At 37.5% G+C, this 25,016-nt stretch overlaps 1 protein-coding gene across 1 annotated transcript in view; it reads right to left on the bottom strand.

The window, feature by feature from the left end:
* Window positions 1-392: 392 nt before the first annotated feature.
* Window positions 393-25,016, bottom strand: part of LOC144083934 (solute carrier family 12 member 9) — a 30,048-nt gene continuing 5,424 nt past the window's right edge. Inside the window, exons 5-13 of the mRNA XM_077612140.1 lie at window positions 24,253-24,360; window positions 24,054-24,165; window positions 15,466-15,623; window positions 15,170-15,252; window positions 12,515-12,639; window positions 7,327-7,519; window positions 3,373-3,547; window positions 2,582-2,728; window positions 393-1,543 (exon numbers count right to left, since the gene is read on the bottom strand). Coding sequence (XP_077468266.1) covers window positions 597-1,543; window positions 2,582-2,728; window positions 3,373-3,547; window positions 7,327-7,519; window positions 12,515-12,639; window positions 15,170-15,252; window positions 15,466-15,623; window positions 24,054-24,165; window positions 24,253-24,360 — 2,048 coding nt within the window. The 3' untranslated portion in view covers window positions 393-596. The remainder of the gene's footprint in view (window positions 1,544-2,581; window positions 2,729-3,372; window positions 3,548-7,326; window positions 7,520-12,514; window positions 12,640-15,169; window positions 15,253-15,465; window positions 15,624-24,053; window positions 24,166-24,252; window positions 24,361-25,016) is intronic.

The following is a 25,016-nucleotide window of genomic DNA, read 5'->3' as shown; positions in this document are numbered from 1 at the left end:
TATAATAATGTGAGGAAAAGGGGTGGGCTTCTCACCTTGATGAGAGGATACAGCACTTTTCAGTCCCACTTTTGTACTCATGATAAATCCATTGTTTCTCTACTGTTTAATTTAGCCCGGATGTACTTTGTCCGTAATCATCTTCATCTTCCTCGTTGTCTTTCCCCAGCTTCTTTTCTTCCGTGTTGACATCAGTGGACTGTGATGATTGCCTCTTTTCCCATTCACTTTATATTATTACTTTTATAATTATTATGGCATCCACTTCTGATTGAAAATTCTGACCATGCTTTTTCACCTGCATCTAAAACATTTTAAGACAGCTATATTCTTTTCAGATCATGACAAAGTACATCCTTTGAGCCACATACTACAGGTTACCCACTGACAGGTCCTTAGAGTGTTCAGGAAGTCAAAAATAAAATGTAACATATGGTTTGGTTATATTTTGATGAGAAGTTGTTGTTCAGATTTCAAAGGCTACTTAACCAGTCAACTGTTGAATGAGAAGTAAACTAGAGAGAGGAATTTTCAGCAGCCGTGATTAATATGCATCGCATGAAAGGGCTCAGTGGATGAGCCAGGAAGTTGAGTGCTCAGATATCAGTGGTGATGACAGGTGTCACCCCATGAATGAGCAAGGTGGGGCCCAGGCCGTGGGTCAGCAGCTCCAGCTGGTGCAAGTAAGAATTGTAGCGACGGGTGTCAGCCGGGGGGCGGGGCAAGTACAGGAAGCGCACAGCAGGCGGGGACCTGGCTTGGTCTAGGATCAGCTGATTTACAGCTGACAGGTAGTCATCAGACAATCGCGTAGTGTTGCTCGGGAAGCTGTTGACGTAATCATCTTCATCTTCCTCCTCGTCTTTCCTCAGCTTCTTTTCTTCCTTGTTGATATCAACGGACTGTGATGATTGCCTATTTTCCCATTCACTTTGGCGCTGCCAGTGTAGCGCCACCTGCTGGTCCCAGGGAACAGGGTAAATTTGAGCTTTAATTCTTAGCTCTTTTAACAGCTGCCGTAGCTTTTCCTCCAAGCCCCTCACACTCCTGCCTTCCTCTACGCAAAGGAAAAGACGGAGAGTAGCTTTGCGCCAGGATCGGACCATATTGAGAATGCAAGCTAGCTGCAACAAGAACAGAGAGCAGGTATCCACGTAGCTCGTGCTGTCCGGACGCAATAGGTTGACTGGCCAGACGTCGACATACACCAAAGCCTTTCCTGGAGATGGGAAGGCTGCTGACAGAGTTTGTGCTCGGTCAAAACTGTTAAAATAACGGGCCAACACCACGTTCTTAAGCATCTTGATGGCATCCGCAATGATTGCTACGTATTCCTGAGGGCCTAAACCCTTCCCATCATACATTTCGTCATCATTTGGAGTCCCGCTACTCGACCGAAGAGTAGCAAAGTGGAATGAAGTTGGCTGCTTCTCAAAATCCAGCGATGGACATGAAACAACTGTGGACTGACTTGTGGACAGCGTGTCTTTGGGGGGGCTGTCATCGTAAAATCCCAGGACAAGGGTGTTGGGACGCATCCCACCTATAATGTAATACAAAGAGTCAGTGAGACACAATGAGTCGTTTCAAAACAAAGAAAAGCCATCGCACAATGCAACTCCGAGACATTTCTACATAGTGAGGCTGCTTGTACAAGTAGCAAACTGCTAATTTAATTCAATAATATACCCCATTATATATACAATCTGCAAGTACACCCCACAAGATGCCTTCCCCTGGTTGAATGCCTTTTCCAAGTTCACAAAACACATGTAGACTGGTTGAGTGAACTCCCATGGCCCTCAAGGGCTCTACTAAGGGTATAGAGATGAGCCAATGTTCCTGAATTTGAGGTTAACTTCCCGATGGATCCTCCTGTCCAGTACACTTGAATAGAACACACCAATCTTCTTTGAAAAATGGGAAACCCCCTGCTGTAATCCCAACTTCACTGTCCCCAAAGTCTACTTCCTAATGTCCTTTCACACAATGCCTTTTGGCCGTGCTGGGAAAGTACCTGCCTGGATAGTTTCAGAGATTGGAGGAGAAATGAACACAGTTGTCTGAATCATTGAAGTGAGCACAGTCAGTTGCTGGGGGTCAGTGATTCAATTCCATTGGAGAGGTCCAAAGCTTCCACATTTTCTTATCCTTCCGGGAATTGACACTTTTGTCATCGACGATTGAGGAAAAAAAATGGAAAGGAGTATGAAGAGAGCCCAGTTTCATCAGAAGGAATCAGTCCATTTGACAATTCTAATTGAAATACCAGAATTTTCTGCCCCACAGCACGACTAAATCAAGCTAAATTGCTGCTTAAGCCTCATCCTGTTCAAATGCATTATCTAATACTTATCACAATACACAGTGTATAACCACAGACAGTTTATCACAATCTCCAGCTGCACATAAAAAAAATAAAAAAAATCTGGCATTATAAATACAAGTAATAAATGACTCGGAATTGTTCAAAAAGCATTCAAGACATGTCTTGTTAAAGCAAATTGTTCTTTTGCAAGTGTTGGAATGTGTAAAGTGTGCATACTAAAATGATTCCGTTTGTATCAATGGTAACACAAACCTAGTCCAGAGATGAAGAGAAGGTGTTGGATCCCATGACGCACCGAATCAGCCAGTGTTAAGTTGACGAAAGCCTTAATATTGAGATGGTCCACCAAGGATAACCAAGAGGCATACTGGGATTGTAGAGGGTCAGAGGGCAATGTGTCTAAATCAGGGTGGGAAAGGACAAACATATGCATTAGTCATCAGTAAAACAGAGAGTATCAATACCGAATCCTCCACAGCCCACATCTATTGGCTCAGAAGCATGAAATGCCTGAAAATAATGTGGGTGCTACACATTCTTTACAACATAACCCTCTTCAGTGCCATCTGTATGTGTGTGCACATGTGTGTGAGAATAACAACCTCATAAATCTCAAGACCAAGTATCTGCTCAAATTAGACAAGAACTCTTCATCTGCTAATGAAAATATCATTCCCACTATTGTGCTCTCGCGACCCTCAGAAAACCAGGCAACTTTGATTACATACTATTAATTCAGGGCCAGTCCGCTGTCCCATATGAAAAAAGCCTTTTTAATATCATGGAATAAATATAGTAGATGGACAACCAAAAATAAAATCCTGTTAAAAACGAGCCTACGCACAAATATTCATTAAAGCTGTAAAATCTGTATCCTTAGATGCGTACTGAGACTATGCCCACATATTCATGAGGTGGAAGAAACAGTTGTTAATTAAATATGAAACTGTTTGTCTTGTGATTTTCTATTAAATTTGAAGACCTGCACAGACTCCGAAATACAATAATTACATTTGAACAGAATGCCATAATAATATTCTTACGGAGATCTCCAAGTTGGACATGCCCCAGAACGTAGAGTCCACTCTTCTTAATATCGTTAATAAAGGTGATGAGGCCTACACTGCTGCGAGGGTTGGATACCATCAGCAGAATTTGAGGTCGCCAGAACTTGACATGATCCTTCCTCACATCCAGCATCAGTAAATACTTGCGCACCTGGAATTAAACAGGACAAAATAAAAGTGAAATACAAATGATTTTCTATGTATATATATATATGTATATATATATATATATATATATATATATATATATATATATATATATATATATATATATATATATATATATATATATATATACACACATGTATATATACATATATGTATACGTATACATATATATATACACATATACATATATATATATACATATACATATACATATACATATATACATATACATATATACATATACACATATACATATACACATATACATATACACATACACATATATATATATATATATATATATATAACTTTTGTTTTTTAACACATTAAAAAAGAAAATACAACCAATGTTAAAGGTGATAAGCCTAGTATTTTTTTTTCTTTTGGGGGATGTGCTTCAAATTTGATGCGTTAAACAGAAGTCAAAAAGCTGAGAGAGTTAGGTTTACCATTGTGTTACATCACATTTCCTATTAGCAACACTTAAGCATTTGTGAACAGAGAACATGGAACGGCAGCTTTGAAGGAGGGATTATTTCCCATTCTTGCATCTAAAACTTTGCTCAACAGTCTGGTTCTCTGTTGACGTGTATATTATGTGCACCAACTTTCCAGTGGGAGATGGGTCTGTACTGCTGGCAGGTCAGTCTAGTACTCTCACACAATGTGGCTCGTTGAAATGAGCAGAGATGTTATTGTTTGGAAAGCAGAATAATGAATACGTTACTCCATAACCTGAATGCACCTTTCAGGATTAATTTTGCCTTCACAGATGTGCACCCATTATACAGCATAATTACTCCTACCAAAAAAGAATATTAATGTCCACTTTACAGCTGGGATTGGCTCCAGCACCCCTACGACCCTGATGAGGATAAAGTGGTTCAGAAAATGAGATGAGATGGGAGAGATGTCCACTTTAATAAGAGCCTAACTTCGATTTCTACTATGTCTGTTTTATGTACGTAAAAGTCCTGTATAATTAGATGTGTATGAGAACCTTTTTAAAGAGTCCTGGCCAAGATGGCTGAAGCAGGTCAAAAATGATGTCACATAGTCACAAGAAGATGTAATCACCTGCTTAGGGGAGGCAGTAAGACATTAAGTGTTTTGCCAAAGAACACCTTGACACTGCATAGTGAGTTTGAATTACCCCCATGTCCATTTGCTTTATGAACATTGTACTTTCACTGCACCATTACTTTTCTGGAGTGATTTCCCTTTTGGCTATCACAAAGCTAATGGATTGGCTCTTAAAATGAGGCCGCACTTGGACAGAATTTTACATGTATACCATTTAACCATTTAAAATGTATGAATCATGTCCAAAATTCAATGTCAACCAATAGATAATCTAAAATTTGCTTGGAACTTCAACACAATTTTGTCTGCCAATTTTTGAAGGAAAATTGAACTCTACTATTTGGATCGAGTCAGCAAATGAGTTTTTTTTGGATTTCTTGATTTTGTTTGCTTTTGGTGTCTTTAAGTGTGTCAGCCAAGAGAAGTTAAGCTACATCCATGCAAAAATTCATGGCAACCTCGGATCAAAACAGTTAACTACAAATTATTCACAGCCATGCTCTCATCCTCTTAATTAAAGTCATTTAAAATGAATAAATAAATAAAGTGATTGGGTAGGGGGAAAAGTATTTCAATTGCACATTCCTTGATATGGTAATTACTTCTTAGTTAGAAGAAAGTCTATCAGGGGTATTCTTCTACAAAACATGCTTCAGTGTAGGCTTTTGATGAGCTAAAAAGAATGTGTTGGAAATTCTAGTGAATGAAAGAAGTGCGGACGATGACCAGTACAAAACATTTCAGATATGAGGAATCTTGTCGAATTCCTGCTTGTTTAGCCAATTTAGGATGAAGCCATTTTCAATCCTAATACAATAACATCAATTCTAATGAAGCATTTTGTGGTTTTATCAGAAAATAACGAACAATAGTCTCAGTGGTAGAGAACAACTGCCTCCACTCATCTCATCATCTGTCTTCTTAATCTTCCCATTTTCTTCCGTCTTCCCATCCATCAGGCTATCATCATTTCTGTCTCTTTAGTCTCATCCATCACTCCATTTGCAATTACTCATCCTTTCTCCATTCTTATATTCTCTCTATATATATTTCTTTACTTGATATCATCAGCATCAGGTTGCCTTTTTGGTCCTGTCTTCCCGTAACACTGATGTCAGCGGCTTGTTATCTTTGGGGGGTGTTTTTGTTGTGAACACTTTGGTTTCCATTCTTTGCTACAACAGTATCCAGCTGACACTCACTGTTACAATTTTTCCGCACATTTACCGTGATTAGAAGACAGCTACATACCTCTCTAATTAGCTGTTCATGTAACTTGAAAAAAATGGAGACAGGATGAAAAAAATAAGTGGCATTTGCAGAAGAAATGGAAATCCTTTGCAGTTAGTAGTAAAGTTCCTTAAGTGTGCAGATGGCCATATTAATCAATTTTGCAAAATTTTGTTAGGAGTTGCGTGGATGAAAAAAGAAGACATGAGAGACACAGAGTTATTAATAGTTTAAGCATCTGCTGTTTCCATTTATGTAATCTCAGGAGAGATAAATATTTGAAGTCTGCTGTAGTGAACCTTTTGATCCTTTGAAAATTTTGAGGGAAGCATGTCACCGATATGTTTTAATGACACCTGTTAAACCTTAGTTTTTAGCCGCAGCTTATGTAGTTCTGTTAAATTATGTTAGAATTCTGTTAAATTTATGCAAGTTGCAGTGCAACACAAGCCTTCTAAAGAACAATGCAATGTGTTAGATATGGGAAGTTGAAGGGATCAATGCATTCATGTAGGCTATTTGTTCTATTTAAAATGTGAATTCATTTTACAATGCAAAACCTAAAAATATTTTCATGGGTTTATCCATAAAACAGTCATGTAAATGTGACTGCAGTCATTCCAATTATATGCACCCAAATACAAGAGGTGGTGTGCGACAACATTTAATTTTCATTCTTATATTCTTCTTGAGAAAGGTGGGCTTTCCCTTTCATCTATTATCATATTTAACATACAAGGGCAAAAAGTCTGAAATTGTTTGGTATCAATTCATTTTCCATCCTAACCCTGCTAACCTGTTGAATTCTCTGTGATATAAAAGCAAACATGTAGCTTCTACTACTGTACATATATATGTAATCTTTTCAATTGTCGAACTACTATTTGAGAGAAAAATCAAAGAAAGGAGTATGACAGGAAGGGAGGCATTAGTGAAGTTGAAAAAAGCAAAGAGATGAGGGGGAGGAAAGAAAGTGCAATAAGTTGAGTGGTTGTAATAATGTTCACCCTCTTGACAAACTGCTCAGGAGCCAAACCGCCCTGAATCGCCTTGGCAACAGACGTTGTTGGCAACAGAGCTCCCTCACCTTGAAAGCAATAGGCCAATAGTAGAGGACATAGAGAACTATGATCTAAAATAATGTATTAGTATGCCTGTACAAGTGCAGCTCTTTATAGAGGGAAAAATATGCAGTGTGTGTCCGTTAGGTGTGATATAAAAATGATGGATGGCTGCACAACAACCTATGAGTATGAATATGGAGAGTATTGGTGTGTGCTGTTCTCAGCTGCATACACTTGGCTTGGGGAAGAAATAGTCTGTTTGTGTGTCTCAATAAACATTTTTAAGAGATTGCTTGGCAAGAACACTGTTTTTCTTTTAAGTTGACGGGCGAAGATTTTAGCTGCAGTAATAATGACGAAGCAGTGCTGTGTGTTGGTTTCAAACCTGATGGAAAATGAGAGCCTGGCTGATGTACCCCCAGCTGGAGGTCGGACTGAGGTAGTGAATAAGCAGCAACAGCAGCAACATGAAGGCGATGCTAGCCGAGGCGTAGATGGAGTTGATGAGAAACATCATGACGGCACAGCCCACGATGCCCAACACACACGTATGCCAGGTGAAGTAACGAAAAGTGGGTCTAGGAAGAACACAAAGTAAAATCTACCTTTATTCAATCACTCTTATAGTTATATTCGTTAATCCATTTACCTGCTTGCAGATAAAATCAAGACTTTTACACAGATTGAATACAATGTGCAATCAAAATAGTTTTTCCTCATCACATACTGGCAGTGTTACATTGTAATTGTATTATTATTTGAAATACAGAAGTACAGTAATCCCTCAATTATTGCATCTTCATTTATTGCGATTCACTACTTTGATGTTTTTATGCTATTTATTATATATATTTTTTCGATTATCACGGCCATGTCTGGTCTACATCAACGGCGATATTTGAGGGATTACTGTGTATACAATATATATTGGTTGGCTACTTGAATACTCTAAAATCTGGGGTGCTCACAGTTTTTTTGCTCTAAGATCTAGTTTTCAAGTCCTCGTCCCCCAAATGACCCTAATTCTGGTGAATTAAATGCTTTACATCCATATAACCTTGGTATAGTATACATAGAAGTTTTAATATTTGACTTAATTTGAGATTATATAATTTGCTATGGACATAGAAAAGACTCATGCACCAGTTATCAAGATACTTGGAAGTCTTGTGCTAGCTGCGTTCCATAAATTCTAGATTGGAGGACTGGTGCTCCCATGTACCCTTGTAAAAGTTCTAAGTGACGTCACCTGGGTCCCTTTGTAGATCTGCCTGAAAAATTCTATGAATGTGTATGTAAATCTTACCATTATGTAGCCTAAAGCTAAAATATTGCAAGCTAAACACAAATTCCAATGACTTTAAACTTGTAAAACCTAAAAAAATAAACCAATTAGAATAAAAATACTTAGTAAAACAAAGTAGAGGGCTAGAAAGTGGTATCTCAATCCTTTTAGAGATATAACTGCTATGATGATACTTGATTTCGAACCCTCGTACCCTCACCCGGTTTTCCTATTTTTTTTCACTGCTTCATGGACAATATAGATCAAAATGAGTGTATGACCAGCATGAAGTTTGTTATTGATGTGGCTTGTGATTTGTTTGCACTCATTTTGTATGTCAAATCGCTCTGCAAATCAGCAAATTTGAAATTGATGATGTCACATCACATTGCGCCTTATTATGCAAATACTTATTCATTTGCTTTTTCCTTCACGACAGCTAATATCTGCACCACCGAACAGGGAAAGTTCCTCGACATTTCCTCGTGGCTGATTAACTGAGCCACCAAGTATCAAGCACACAATATATAAATTAAGCACTATGTAAATATATCATACATCTTCATTGCTATGGCTTCCAAAAGTATTTTAATCATGCCTCTTGCATTTGTCACTTTTTGTCACCCTGGTGATGACCATCTTCAATAGCTTCCAAAAAGCCATCTAAGGCCATCTTATTAGTTGTGAAGAGTCTGCCTTCTTTACTGGATCTTACATTAATGAGAATCGAGTTGTTTGCAAAGGCAAGGAAAAGGGACCAATTAAAATACACTGAAAAAGGTATTCTTGGCACTTTTAACAAAAATTGTCACGCAAACATTCCAAAATTGAATCAACGGATATAAAAAAATATGTAAACTGTGTATGGGCATCCTTGAGATAAGTCCTGTAACCTCTGACGCTCTAGAGAGGATCCCTACTCACAAACTTTGCTTTTAGTCTCGACCACAAGCCTTAACCCTTCTTCATTCAATTAGCGGGAGGAGGTAATAACGATAAAAGCGCATCCTATCCACCCCCTTTTTTGTTATATTATAAGCAACATTTTGTACTTTTATGCAATCATCTTCAGCAGCAGATGTCACATTGCTGACACCACAGAAATAGCCTCAGAGTATCATATCCAATCAGGGAGTTAAAACAGTATACTAGACTGGGCAGTTTGTCCTCAATCACGTAATAATTACATTAAAACTAGGACAAAATTAGATCATTTTGGTTGCACCTACGCAAAGAATATTTGATCACAATATTTATACACAATGACAATAAACCTTTCAATTCATTTCTTTCTAGATATAACAAATGGTAGATTCGTTTATGCCGTAATGGCGTGAAACATAGGCATACTTATTGCCCCTCTTTAGCATATCTAGCAATGTCAGTTTTTCGGTCACTGTCATCATATCTCGTTTTTTCTTAGGCTCATTGGATGCCTTAGATGCCACAGGATGCTTAGGAGGCATTTTCAAGGGTGATTCAAAAGCTGGAATAAACTCGGAGTAGTCTTCCTGCACAAAGTATGTGCCCGATGCGAAACCCAATCCAAACAAAAAAGGAAAAGGTCCTTTTATATTATTTGGCACGTCATTATTTTTCTCTGGTAAAAATGTTGCGTCTTATTCCGAAAAAGAAGCGGTGCCCTGACTTACGCTATTTTTCATCTCCTGTCTTACGCTTGCAAGTTTCAGCAGGAATTTTGACATTCTTGATTTGGATAATCAATATTAAAAAAAAACTGTAGCCGCGAATTTTCAAGCCGAAAATGGTGAAGGATAACAGTACTGATAAAGCTGTACCGCACACAGAGGCCTCAAACATTCATAGATAACACTAAAAATACACACCCACACAAACCATGAGAGACACACTGACTACTGTGTGGCGGTTTTACTCACACATCGATGATTATCCCCCCCCAAAAAAACCTCCAGCATGACTTTACACAAAGCCACTCTCTAAATTACACCCCTTTTGTTCCCATTCTCTAATGCCTGAGTAGACACACCCACACAGACACAAACAAGGGGACATCTTTTCCGCTACATCATAATTTCAAACCCACCCTAATACAATGCCAAATTTAAGGGAAAGGGAAATATTTCTGCTAAATTAGTTATGCTAATTAGAGAGCAGCTCTCCAGGGTAATACGGTGCTAAATAACTTAATTATTTTTGCCTAGAAAGAGACGTGGGAGAAAGCCTGAAAAGAAGCAGAGTATAAAAGGGTGAAAGAACTAAAGACGAAAAAACTGTCCGGCTAGCAGACAACACAACTGGGAGATCATTCATTAATCTATCGTACCGCGCATCCTCGTAATGGTTGCGGATGTCGGCAGAGCCTATCCCAGTTGACTTCGGGTGAAAGGCAGACTACAACCAAAACTGGTTGCTAGTCAGCTGTAGGGCACACAGATTGAGAGACTGACGACCATTCATATTCACAATCACACCGCTACCAGTAGGAATCAGTAGGAGTCATGTGGCTGACTTGGAGATCAGCAGTAGCACTTTATCATAACTATAAATTGTTAATTTCAATACGGAACCATCGCCCCATGGAGTCAATTAATGTATTTTGCGGACTATAAACTGCTACTTTTTTCCCTTTTCATAAAGAAACTGACCACCTGATGGTATAGGGGTTCACTCGCCTGACTTGGGTGCGGGCAAGCGTGGGATTGATTCACACTTGGTGGTGGTATTATTGGGCATGCGAATGGTTGTCTGTCTCTCTGTATGCCCTATGCCTGACTGGCAACCACTCTAGGGTGTATTAAACCTTTCGCCTGAAGGCCGCTGGGATATGCTCCAGCAACCCCGGCAACCCTTACAAGGATGCGCGGTACATGCTGACATGCTGACTTCTGGTCTTTCTGCTAGTATAGAGGAATCATTTATTGCAAGTCTAACAACTGATCAATCGACGGGAACCGATCCAATTCTTGAATTATCCAATTCTTGAATTATCCAATTCTTGAATGATCATATTTAGCCATACATTTAAATGTGACTCTTTTTGTAACTTAAAACAACTGTGATGTTTAATGCAGAATGGTCTAAAATTGATTATTGGCATTTATTCATTTCAATGTAAAAACATTTACTGTTTGGTAAATAAAAACATAAAGTTAATATTACAAGCTTGGTCAACTGAAGCAATAATTCAAAAATCAAGGTACCACTGCAAAATGTAACACATTTGGATATGTTTTATTTCCAGATTAAGCCAAGTATATTTTTGTGACAATATACTAGAAACTCCTCAAGCTTGTTGTTGTTGCTGTATTTAGAGGTTTTAATTTTTGCCTACACTGTGTGTTTTAGGATCTTGAATATAACTGCGCTCAAGTTATACGTGCCTTGAAGGCTCCAAGTATCCTCATAAATTTCAAGACTAATATCCAGCTTTTACTGCATGGGAATCCATAATACAAAATGCAACACCGGAGGTGATATGTCATAACAAGGGAGTGATGCACTGTGCCTAAACAGCTTCTCTCCAGTGTGACAAATTAAAAGTAGTTGCACTTATCATGTTTAGAATGTATCTCTCAGCCGAAGGAAGGTTTTAATCCGGCAAGGTATGACTTTAGGAAAGGAGTCCCAGTTACTACGTTTAGAGATGCACATCTGTAATAACAACAGATAGTGGCAGCAGCAGGTACCAGAAACAGGAAATGAGTCATAAAAAGTGATTCAAATACCAAATGCCAGTAGTGTCACAATGTAATCATTGAGCAAAAGACACACTGACTCTGTGCTTATGTGTGAACACAGCTTTAGGGAGCTTTTATAAATCAGGATCATTGCTAGTGTCCAAGGAATACAAGCAACACACCAAAACACAAACATAATACATTTAAATCTCTTAGCATTTCCAATCCCAAGTACTTGAGCAACCAATTGACTCCTCACACCCTCAAACACAAACAGTTTTATTGCTGGTCCCCCTCCAATATGGGGCCATAAGCAGGGACCAGGTTTATGTCTTTTAATTAGTACGCAGTTGCCATAGTAGCATCCATTTGGAATACAGACACCCCTTTCACACATAAACAATGGTACCCGTAGAGAAAAGGGAACAAGAAAAAGGAGTGTGATTAGGGAAAAAAAGGGAAAATCGGCCCAAAAAATATTATATATTATGGAGTTTTATGTATTGCCTTTATTATCAACATGTGACCTCATTGAGAATGTAGCAGACGTATACGGTGCACCTGCATAGTTGAAAGTGGTGGGAAATAATAACACTCGAGTTGCATGCATGTTTGGAAGGTTGTTGTACCTGAAATTGGGTGCAGAGGCCCATTCCAAAGCGAGGCATGCCAAGTCCACCGCAGCGTACACCAGGAGAAAGAAAATCGTTACAATACTGGCAATGGTGTTGAGCTTCCCAGAAAACAGAACCAACTGCAAAACAATAAGGAGAGGGGAGAAAAAAATAGTCAGAGAAAACTGAGTTTTCGTAATAAATATTACGGGAGGCGTAGGGCATGGGCTTATGCATTGTCTTTTTTCCGGGTACTCCGGTTTGCTCCTACATTCCAAAATCATGAGTGCTAGGCTGATAGAACACTCTAAATTGCCCCTAGGTATGAATGTGCATATGAATGGTTGTCTGTCTACTTGTCCTCTGACTGACCACCAATTCAGGGTGTGCTGGGGTAGGCTCCAGCACCCCACACGACCCATGTGAAGATTAGCAGTACGGAAAATGAAAAGTTTAGAGACAAAAAGGCATTGGAGGAAAACAAAAATCATAAATGCAATCCGCATTAAAAACACATTGGAGTGATTGGGTGTGTAGGGATTAGATGTTGTTCATCAACTCATTCACCATTCTTCCCTCCTAATTCTACTTTGGAGTTAGTAGTTCAAAGCACACTTCATCTATCAGATTCTTATGATATAATTACATTTATTTTTTAATACATTAAGCGAAAGGACCCAGAATGTTCGGCAGGATGATGCTCCTGATAGAGCAGATGGAATCAAGCCTTTCTTGCTTAGTATGCACACCCTGAAACAGAGTGATGCAACTGTGAACAATGCTTAAACAACAGGTACCTTTGAAATAATATTCAACATCCCCTTTTAACAAAATTCCACTTTAACGTACATCCTGAGGCAGTTGGGGTAAATGAGAGATCTGGAATCACTCTCTTATAAACTACATATGTGTATGAGGGAGTATTCTATCTATATTTTCTATCGTGCATTGTACATACATACTGTCCACATAGGGTCGATAAATGGGGGAGGGTCCAATCAGGAAATGGAAAATTCACTTTCCTTTGAAAAGAGCACTTTGGCTCATTGCGCACTAGTCTAGTTATTTTTCTCCTTAGCTCAGGTACACTTGTAATTTTGTTTCTAGTTCAGGTTTCAATGATGGCTTGGCACAACAAATGTGACATTTTAGCCAAAAAATCTTATTCATTTGCTCTTGATGTAACAATTAGAACCTTAGTCCACTTCATCTGGAGCTTGACAATCCTCATAAAGCTGCAATTATTCGTTACTGTTGGACCATTTTGTGAGACACTTTGTCCTTTCATTCACTCATGCTGAAATACAGTGCTCCGTGAACAACAATGACCTGTTATGGCTTAATATCATGTGAAACATATCAATGGCATCTGGACATCTGTCAAGTCAGTAGACTCCATCATAATATTGTAGCCTTCTGACTCAGTGCACATACATAAATCTGTGACTACATCATTTACAGGAGCATAGTATGCTCGATGATATTTTTTGTTCATTTAGGTATGTTCATTATCTAAATATAATATTTTGAAAATGTCCAGTAAGGTTTACTTACACACAAAGAGCATTTTAAAGTATACTTCCTTACATACCCTGAATTACTCTAGTCTCTTGTGTTATGGTATATTCAGAATACATACAATTATAGAAAAGAAAATGGCACGACCAAAAAATAAGTCCTGAGCTCCTTACGATTCTAAAATGAACACGCGTTAGAGTCGGGATTACAATCACATTTGTCATCAGTGTATCATTTGAATGGTCATGGTATAGAGCGGAAAGATGAGAGTCAATGATTTCCGAGGAGCTAACGATTTCCATCTAATTGCTCCCCATCTTTTTGCAGACAGTTGAGTTGGTCAAAAGGACTAGAGGGGGACAAAGAGAGAAAGAGAAACAAAGAGCGCAAGATAAACTCTAACCCTCTGCCTGATGATGGCTTTGTGAGGCCTTTAAACGCCAAATGCTTTCCCGTCTATTCCTCCATCACTAGCCCCTCCTCTTTGCCAGTGTTCTCCTCTTCAACCAATACAGACTTTTTCAAACCACTTACAAGACAAAGGAAACAGCCAAGGAAAATATCAGCATCAATGAATTACCATTCGTTACATTTATTATAGGTAGAACATTCATTCTGATGTTTATGTTTGGGTCCTTAAGCTTTGCTATCGAGTGAAAGAAATTATATCAGTCAATCTATCAATCTATTATCTTGTTTTGTTGTTGTTGTTTTTTGCGGGTACTCTATCTACATTTGGACCCGACATAATTTCTATCCATAACAAAAAGACCACATGTTTAGCAAACTCAAGCAGCATACTTTAATACTTATTTATTGACAGTGAAAACCTTTGTCTGTTAACTACCTCTTTGGCATCCAGATTTATAAAAATAACATTGATCATTGTTGGGTGTAATGCATTACAAGTAATGTGCTATTTCAATCAAAAAACGTTTTTCAAAAACAAGTGTAGTGTAAGGCATAGCTCTTTTGAAAAATGAAAAATGTTTTTCAACTGTTTTAAGTGTGTTGTTATTCACAAATTTAATGCATAATCATTTCACCAGCAAAAATAATTGGCCTCATTTAACTAACAAATGACATGAACATGCACAAATGGTAATGTAACAACAATAAGTGGGTTATACTTCCATAGTTTTCTTCACTTACTTGAACAAGGAACCAGGAAAATAGAACTGAGACCCAGGGGTTGCCACTGTAGGATGTCTTCTTAGCAGGAGACAAGACTTTACCTGAGGGCGAAAAATCGAAAAATGTATTTCTGATGTACAGATTTTACAGTTAACACATTCTGCCATCAATATAGGGAAAATATGAATCCACACAGGTTGTATTTTTAACCATTATTGAAAATGGTAACATCAGATGTTGTAATATTTAATCTACGTATTTTCTTAATGATAGTGTAGATATATTTTTAACCAGAAAAGAAATGTGCTACGCACCAAACAAGTCATCTCGAGCCAATGCATAGAGGATGCGAGAAGCTCCAATGAGATTGCTCATGGCTGCCGAAAGTGTGGAGGAGTATACTCCAATGATGACAAAAGGATTCCAGATGTTGATTTCTCTCAGAAAACTGTAATCCTTTTGAAGCAAAACCCTGAAAGACAAACATATACCATTTGTGTATTACCTCACGATTTCTCATTTTTATTTGCATATTTAACTAATATAAAGAGACTGTAAACTAATTTTGACGATTTGCTTCTCAATAGTACATGAAATATGATTGTAGATAGTGGTTCTGAAAACACGGGCAAACTATTCTTTTCTTAATTTTGGCCAGGATTTGTTTTAGATCGGTTTCTCAATTCATTGTGTCATGTGATTATTATGTCTATCATGATGTTTCCAGGTCATTCTGTGTAAGTCCTGGCATTATATGAAAGTGTAAGGACATGCGGTCAGATAAGATATGTAAGAGAGAAGTAGAAGAAGGAAAAGAAAAAAGTCACATCAAGCCAGGTCTGGTGGACTACCTCGACATTTTCTCCCCATCCTCATTTTATCAAGAATGCATCCGTGCAGACTTTGTTGTTAGAGTGCCTGCATCTGTGCCTTGAGCCCTTTCCCTCGCTTGTCTACACATCTACTTTTCTGCTTGCCTGCAAGTCTACCCACCATGAAAACCTGGCCAATAAACCGTTGTCGCAATTACTCTTCTGCCTCCTGTCCCTGCATTTGAATACACTGCACAACCCGAATACTAACATTTCTGGAGTGTTTACTTATGTATCTGTAGTTGCTAGAGCAATTGGGCGAAACAACATTAGAAGCAAAAGAGAAAATGTTACATATACCTTCAATCTATCTTTTTTCAGCTAGAAACAGAAATTATGAATTTATTACCTTCACATCAGAGATCAAACTCAAGTGGCCAAATTGTGGCTTGTCATTTTAAACTCATTTATTGTAGGGGCATAATGGTTTTCAATGAAAATGTGAGACAGCAATGTGATGATTGCTCTACCAAGGTGCCTAATGATGAGGGAGCCTCACTCCTGGGAGACCAACTGAGAGTAAGTGTTCATGTGTGCGACACTGCTTGCGTGTATTAGCGTGCAAGATTCAGCACTCAACATGGAGGCAGTGAGATCAGAGATGAAAAAACCCAGCAGGGTGTGCATGATTACCGCTGGCTCCCTACCGCTTTGCAATACAACACAGCCAGAGTGTAGAATTCCAGTGAAAAGCATTTTTCACTCACTCCTGATCCTTTTCAATTTCTTGTGGCGTTTCAAAAGACATGCAAAAGTTGACATGGGCATACGCACATGAATGGTGACAATCCAAAACATTTTTTTCCCCATCGCTGTACATTTGTCTATTGTGACTGCATAACCTGTTTGTGTAGCACATTGCAATCCATGGATTTCCCATCCAAAATCATCATTTCCCAGTCTCATGAGTGTGGTATAGTATCGGTTCCCTGTTGTTGCCTTAGTGGTGACTAATTTCTTTTCTCTGAATTGTTTCAAAAATAATTTGAACAGTATAGTTAAAGCACTGCCCATGCTATCTAATTCTTGATCTAATTTTGCCAGCTATGGTAATTAAGAAGCTCATCACGTAAACTTTAAGGTCCACTGACTTTAATACTTAATCATTATGGCTCTATTAAGCATTTTTCTCTCAACTCATGGATTTGAGCAAACTATTTTGATACATGGGTTTTTAGTGGCACACAAACCTTTATAATGTATATATTCAGAGGTTCTGAATTATTTACGTGTTATGAAAAATGATATGAATAAATTGATCCATGTTTAAACTTTATATCCATTTTATATTTTATCTTCTTTTAATGAAAACAATAAAAACCTCTGACCATTGTTCAGGTATTGGTTGTTTAGTGTGTTGGTCTGTAAATATAATCAAGTACAATGTGTGTGTGCTTTTATTAATAATATAAAACCTGGTGTACATTTAGAAAATACAAAGAATGGGTTTCCAATTGAATGGGAAATCTGGAAATTCTTTGTATTGTATATTTCTATCTCATTGAAACTCACTTCTTCGGGGGGGCTTTCATTAGATTTCATCAGGTAGAAAAATAAAACAAAAAAACGTGTGTGCCTTAGTAGTAGATTGCATCATTGCCCTGTCCAATTAAGGTACAGCCTCATACAATACTTTTTATTTGCACTACATCTTACAATTCTAAAATAAAAATGATGTTCCAAACAAAAACAATTCAAATGATTTGATCTGAAGATAAGTCCCAACAGAGTGAATGCCTCCTAAGTGTCAGTTGTGCTAAAGGATTAAGGGTCTCTGTTGATTGCCACAGGGGAGAGATGTTTGGGTTAAAACTGATGTCCTCATTATTGGTTTAGCTGTTGTGTCACTTGGGCAAAATAAATGTCGCCAAGCTTGAGATTTATACCATATTTGATGGTTCTATTTCGAACTCAACCACTTCGCACTCCGCTGCAAACCACTGCAGAAGGGCTTAGAGATCATGGCTTAATAAAGCCAATAAAATCAATTTATTCACAAAAAGAATGGATGGAGCGTTGACGTTACATAAGAAATAGATCACCTCAAACCTTGTCTGTGCTTAGACATTATTTCCATAAATGGAATGAAAAGAATCAGTGATAAAGAGCAGCATGGCAGTGTCCAACTCTCATTGGAAATGAAACTAATTTCCGCCAAAGAGGACTGAATTTAATAGGGACCAAATGAGCCGCACGAAACTAATTTGTATTGCTATTTCCGGATTACCTCCCCAGAAAATCAACACTGGTTGCATCCTCCAAAATATTACCAAAAGAAAGGTCTCAGCCCTTCAAGACACCATTGAGTCAATTGTATGGGGACAAAGGCATTAGCACCAAACTGAAATCCCTTACTGCTGGGTTTTAATGTTTGTCTTTAACCCCACTTTACTATGACCTTGTAAGTACTTAAAGGGTAAAGCTGAAGTACACCAGGAGCAAGGAAAATATACAGACAGATGAACTAGAAACAGCATGGAAGAGAGGCAAGGAGAAAATTGTAGGAGGCAGAGAGAAAGAGCCAAAGTGAAAGATAAGTGCTCTTGCGGGAGTTGACGGTGGTTTAGGATTATTAAATGGAATCAATAACTAACAAGTCCTCTGAGTACACACAGATTTGGACGCACACACATTAGCATACACACATTTTCATATTCAACCCATGTCTCAACAAGGAGTCTTGGACATTTGTTTTCTATTCCCAAATGAACCACATATAATTTCCACATTTTAAACATTATTAGTAGATGGAAATATACATCCACCTTTCTTAAAATCATTGTTGATGGTCCTTCGGTAAAGAACAAATAACGAGAAAAACATGTTAAAATGTCTCATCTCATCTTATTGTCTTTATCCTCACTAGGGTCGCGGGGGGTGCTGGAGCCTATCCCAGCTGACTTCGGGCCAGAGGCAGGGGACACCCTGAAGTAGTGGCCAGCCAATCGTAGGCCACAAGGAGACAAACAACCATTCACGCTCACACTCATATCTAGGGGCAATTTAGCGTGTCCAATCAGCCTACCATGCATGTCTTTGGAATTTGGGAGGAAACCGGAGTACCTGGAGAAAACCCACGCAGGCCCGGGGAGAACATGCACACTCCACACAGGTGGATCGACCTGGATTTGATACCAGGTCCCCCAATGTAAGGCCAATGCGCTAACCACTCAGCCGCTGGGCTGCCCACAGACGTTGTCTGTATCTATAAATTAAGGGTGCATTTCTGACCTAGTGGGTATTATTCATTTTCAACACTGTTTATCAGGGTCGCAGGGTGCTGGAGCCTATTCCAGCTGAATTCGGGTGAAAAGCAGACACCAGCCAAGACTAGTCGCCAGTAAGTCGTAGAGGACACAGAGACATACCAGCTTTCAATAAAGCCAATATATTATTGGGATGGCATTTCTTTACTACAATCCTATTAGCATGCAGTACATCACACAATTGTAGCTTTCTACAATAAACTATGAAATGCTAATTCTTAATAAGAACAAGTGTCATGTGATTCTGAGCATGTGCTACCAATCATGAGTTTTAAGGGATAAATGTTTAAAAGAGGCTCTTTGAAAATAATTAAAAATGTTATTGACATGTTAAAACAACATCACTGAAGCAAAAATTGATTTTAAATGTTCCTCCTGGACAGAATTGCGCAATCGATGATAATGAAATAATACTTAATGTGGAGGAATGGGACGCTGTCGAAAAAAACAACACAATTAATTTAAATGAAATAATCACGTTGGCTTGGTTCATCATGTTTGTTAGTTCTGCATGGCTTAACATTTCAAATCTTTGGTTTGAGGAGGATTTATTGAACTCTTGTAAGAAATGTAACAAATTCAAATCAATTCAGCCATGACCTCAGGACGTTTATATGTCGTAAAATACTGGTACATACTGGTAAATAAACTTGATCCGTCTTTAAATTTAAAATATAAATGCGGTTTAATAACACTGGGTAAAGAATGTGGGTAAATTAGTATGAAACCTGATGAAAATGTATCAAAAAATTAAAACAGGATGGATTGTATGAATATGTTTGATTTTTTTTTGCAGATGACAAACATTTTAACGGATATGTAGGCAAAACAAATATTTACATAGACGCTGCGTGTCAGAGATAGGGCAACAAAAGAAAGCCCAGCAGATTCCAACTAATATAATTATCAAATAATTTTTTAATACCAAAGCTTTCTCTAGCACAGAACGGATTATATTGCAGGTCACTCATGCACAACATTTTTCAGCAGGAAACACTTGCAACTAAACATTTGCATAATAAAGATGGCAAGACCAGATCATTCATTCATTCATTTTCTGTTCTGCAAAGGATCACAGGGGGTGCTGGAGCCTATCTAGCTAAATTCAGGCACCAGACAGAGGACACCCTGAGTTGGTGGCCAGCCAATCGCAGGGCACAACGAGACAGACAACCATTCACGCTCACACTCATAGCTAGGGGCAATTTAGAGTGTTCAACCAGCTTATGCTGCATGTTTTTGGGGTGTGGGAGGAAACTACAGTACCAAGAGAAAACTCACAGAAGCCTTGGGGGAACATGAAAACTCAACAGAGGAAGGACGTGGGATCCAACCCTTTATCTCAGAACTCTGAGGCCAACGGGCTAACCACTCGGCCATGGGCCGCCAATAAAAGATTTTAAAAAAAGATTTTGGAAAAAAGAGATTGGTCACCCAAAGACTTCGAGAGCAAGAGTTACAACGCAGGTTAGACGCTAAACATAATAAGAAAGCAATAATGCAATGACACTGAATGAAAAGCTCTGCATCCCCCTACACACCCACACACAATCACACAGACTGTTTCAAAAAAGGGGAAAGGGAAATCGATCATGCCTGACTAGCTGGTCACAGGAGGTTAATAGATTCTCCATATCACATATCGTCTTAGTCTTCATCGTCACTATCACTAGCCCTTTCTACTCTGGCATATCATTTATGTTTATCTAAAAAAATGACTAAATATTAAGCTATTCCATAAAGTGACCTGGGAACCGAAGGTTCCATTTTTAAATTATGTACAATTAGCTTTTCTTAATATGTAAATGAGAATGAAACATTTACAGTGACTGTGATGATAAATGCATTTTATGATGGAAAATGTTGGTTGCTTTTTTTTTAGCTGAGTCCCAGGCAAAATGAACTCAAACCATAAGTACAAAGTAATTTATATAATAATATGCTATTCCAGCTATTTTAGATTAACAGACTGTGTGCTCTTGCAGGAAAGGACGCAAAATAACAAATATTTTTATCTAAACTGATTAAAGGTGATTGATAATGAGGTATCTTTTTCCAAATTTATTAATCAGGAAATTATTTTACAATATTATATATTTACAAAATAAAATGTAACTATTATATGATGCATACAACAATGTGTAAAGTTTCAACCAACCCACAAAACATTCTTCAAAAAAACTATAAGTTCGAAAAAAAAGGAAGTTATATTCAAGGAATTTTGTGGGAGGTTCAGATAATAGCATGGTGCAAGAGATTGAGAATCTTTATCAGTTGTTGCTGCAAACCCCGTTCTTTATAGTGACCGCAGACAATATTAATCTCTTCTGCTACCACAGGCGCCACAAACACTGTTGGGCAATTATTAATTTTTAAGAAATATACAATTGTAATTCACAGAAATTTTCAACAGTTATTAAAACCCATGAAGTTTCTTTAATGCACTACTGATTTTTTTAAATATGTGTTGCAAACACCAATTTAAGAATGAGAATAGAAAATAAAGAATGTTTGAGTGCAGCAGTACAGATTTGTTAGAAAGCTTGACTGCCACCATTTGGACGACTAATACAATTGCAGTGAATTGCACATTTTGAAGTGTAGTTTAAAAGTATTTTTTCAATTAATGCAAATAAATGAGCAGTGTTATTTACATATGGAGTGGAATGCCTTGTCATGCTGACTTTTTATAAAAATAAAATGAATTATACCACAAAGGGTCAAAGGGTCCTAATGTAAAGTAAAACCATGACGTTCAACATAATTTCAATAAAAACAAACACATTTTAGGGTGAGTAGCATATTGGACTGAAGTCTGGTGGAATAAAAATAAAAATAAAATGAAGTGGCGATATTATTTATTATTATAAACCACTCTAACAGTTTGAACATTGACGCTGTTTAAATATATTGAAGTGATTACCGTACTTAAAAAGGAATCAATTATGAAATATGTTACATGAAACTTAAATAATAATGGAGTCGAAAGAACAGGACCTGAAACCGTACTAAAAAGAATTTTAAAGAAAATAAATTTAAAGTTAAATCCAACTGAATACATTATAAAATTACTGCAGCGGAATTATAGGTTTTAGTCAATTTATACATTTTCAAATTATTCTTTTACATAACACTGGAGTGGTTGACATACAACTTGTGGTTGGTTCTCTTGCGGCACTTTATAAAACACTGTCCTATGCCTACTGCCTTTCACACTTTAAAAATTCAATTTCAAAATGTAAATCTGTTAATCAAATAATCTGGGGTCATGTTCCATTCCATTACTGTGGTTTCTTTTTTTGGAATATGATAAATGAAGTATGATTCTCAAATTGTGGTATCCAGGCTCCCTCTTGTGTTTATCAAAAGACTCATTTAAATAGTAAATAATAATTCAAAAACAGCATATAGCTTGTTTTTTTTCTTTTCTTTATGTTGCCAAGCTTTGTACTGTGTTGGTAGGCTATTGTTCGCTAGGATCAAGATTATCATCAACAGAGTATTTAGGCAGGGGAGAGACAGGAGAATGATGTTGAGGTTTTGTGCCTTATCTAGATACGTGCATATATTAGTGGTGACTTGAATTGGCATTTGAGTGAGCATGAAAAAGTGATCAGCAAATCCAAGCTTTCAAATCATCGAATCATTGGCCTTAAAATTCTATTTAATCATTAAGAAATGTTTATTTTCAAACTTGCACAGTGCAGTTAAATCATGTTCAGTTATTTTTCCATCTTTAGAGACTTACTTTTTTAACAAAATTCGATAACATCTCTACGTCCTATTACAATGGTGACGTTACAATTTAAGGTTTGTCAATATGTTGTTTTACTTGCATTGCTACTGCACATATTTAAGGAGGAGGCATTTCATGTAGGACATCATTAGAGTGTCAAAAGTGCTTTATGGAAGAACTGCCAACTCACTGCCACACTACAGAATTACTGTCATAGTAGATATATTGTGTTTTGTAGGCCCATGACTCGCGCCACATGAGTACGAGTCCAGTAAAATTCTTAGAACTGTTGAGAAATATTATGGGATAGGTTTTTTTTAGTTATAGTGAACAGAATGAATATTGTGAACAGACTGAAAACATACATTACCAAGCAAGCTAGAGACCCACAATGTCTGAGAAGCTTGCTTTCCATTCAGTGAGTGTGCGTAGTCGTGCAAGTGGTAATGGATGGGAATAAATTATCGCTCCATTGATCTCCAGTGCCTGTTTAATAGCCTTGTCATGTCAATTTAACACCTTAGCAACGCTTTATCTGGAGCTGATCAATAATGAACTATAGAAGTGTGAAATAGACTTGAAAAAGAGTGGGAAAAAAGTATGGAAATTGAAGCTGTAAAAGGAGCACATGGGGAAAATACTCTAAAGAAAAGAAATGAGGGGAAATGCTGGTTTTCAGCACAAAAAAAAAAAACAGTATATTTCAAATAAAATGACATTTTGATTGATTTAAGTCTTTTATCTTTTTTTTTTTAAACTGAATTATCTTGTCTTGAAAGAAATATCACACAAATCTTAATTAATATATAATTTTTAGTTCAGCTTGGTTTACTTTCACAAAATTCATTTATTCATTCATTTTCTGAACTGTTTATCCTCACATGGGTTGCAGGGGGTTCTGGAGCCTATCCCAGCTAACTATGGGCACCAGACGGGGGCTGCCTGAATTGGTGGCCATCCAATCGCATCTTGATTTTGACTCACGAGTTAAAGAAATGTTTGAGAGTATGTCTTTGAGCATTACTAACCGGTCACATGAGCAGGCAACAAGCACACTAAGAAGGTTGTAGATGATGAACGTGAATATGACAGCTGTGATAGTACCACGTGGAATGGAGTAGCTTGGATTCTTGAGGTCACCTTGGAGATGAGTCAAGCATATTCATTAGGTCAGTTTGCACACAAGTTATTGGTTTAGATAAACTTGATTAAAACCAGTCCAAATACCTGACATATTAGACCCCGCCATGATGCCAGTGCAACCATTGAACATGACAGCAAAAACAGTGGCAAATGTCATTGTGGTTCCCGTTGTGTAATCAGAAGTGTAGTCAGCTGTATGAAGAGAACAGTAAATAAGTTATTGTTGTTTTTAATACTTCCATCTCAAATCAGCAAGGGGCAACGATATACTTTGCGAACTCCTTACTATGCAGACACTATTTTCAGAAATTGTGAAGTTGTGACATGGGAAAAACTTTCTAGCCTGCTTTGAATTGAATTGAAAACAAAATACAACAAACAGTCCTTGATTTACTTTTTTTTTAATCTGGTGATTAGGGAGTTGATAGCAATGGCTTTTTAAATTCTTATCTTTACTAATGGCCAATCAAATTCTAAGGGAAATCATGGAGTCAAGCCATCAATATTTTGACATAAATACATTTGAGTTCAATTGATGTAGACATTAGATTAGAAATTGCATTTGGGAAAAAAAGAGAAAAAAATATTACAACATTGGATGTCCCACATGATTGATGTGAAATTTGATGACATTTTGTCATTTAATTAAAGTTTTCAAATCAAATGTTTTCATTATCAATGTGTTAATAGTGTCTAAAAATAGAAAAAAAGGATTTTATAGTGAATTCAAATGACTGCAAAACTCCAAATGTAGACAAATGTCCTGAGTGTGTATACAAATTGAACATTGCATCCATAGATATTCCAATTACAGCTATTACTATTTACACAAGCCTTCCAAGTCACTA

Source organism: Stigmatopora argus, chromosome 10, assembly GCF_051989625.1.
Source record: "Stigmatopora argus isolate UIUO_Sarg chromosome 10, RoL_Sarg_1.0, whole genome shotgun sequence".
NCBI classification, from domain to species: Eukaryota; Metazoa; Chordata; class Actinopteri; order Syngnathiformes; family Syngnathidae; genus Stigmatopora; species Stigmatopora argus.
This window is presented reverse-complemented; position numbering and strand designations above follow the sequence as displayed.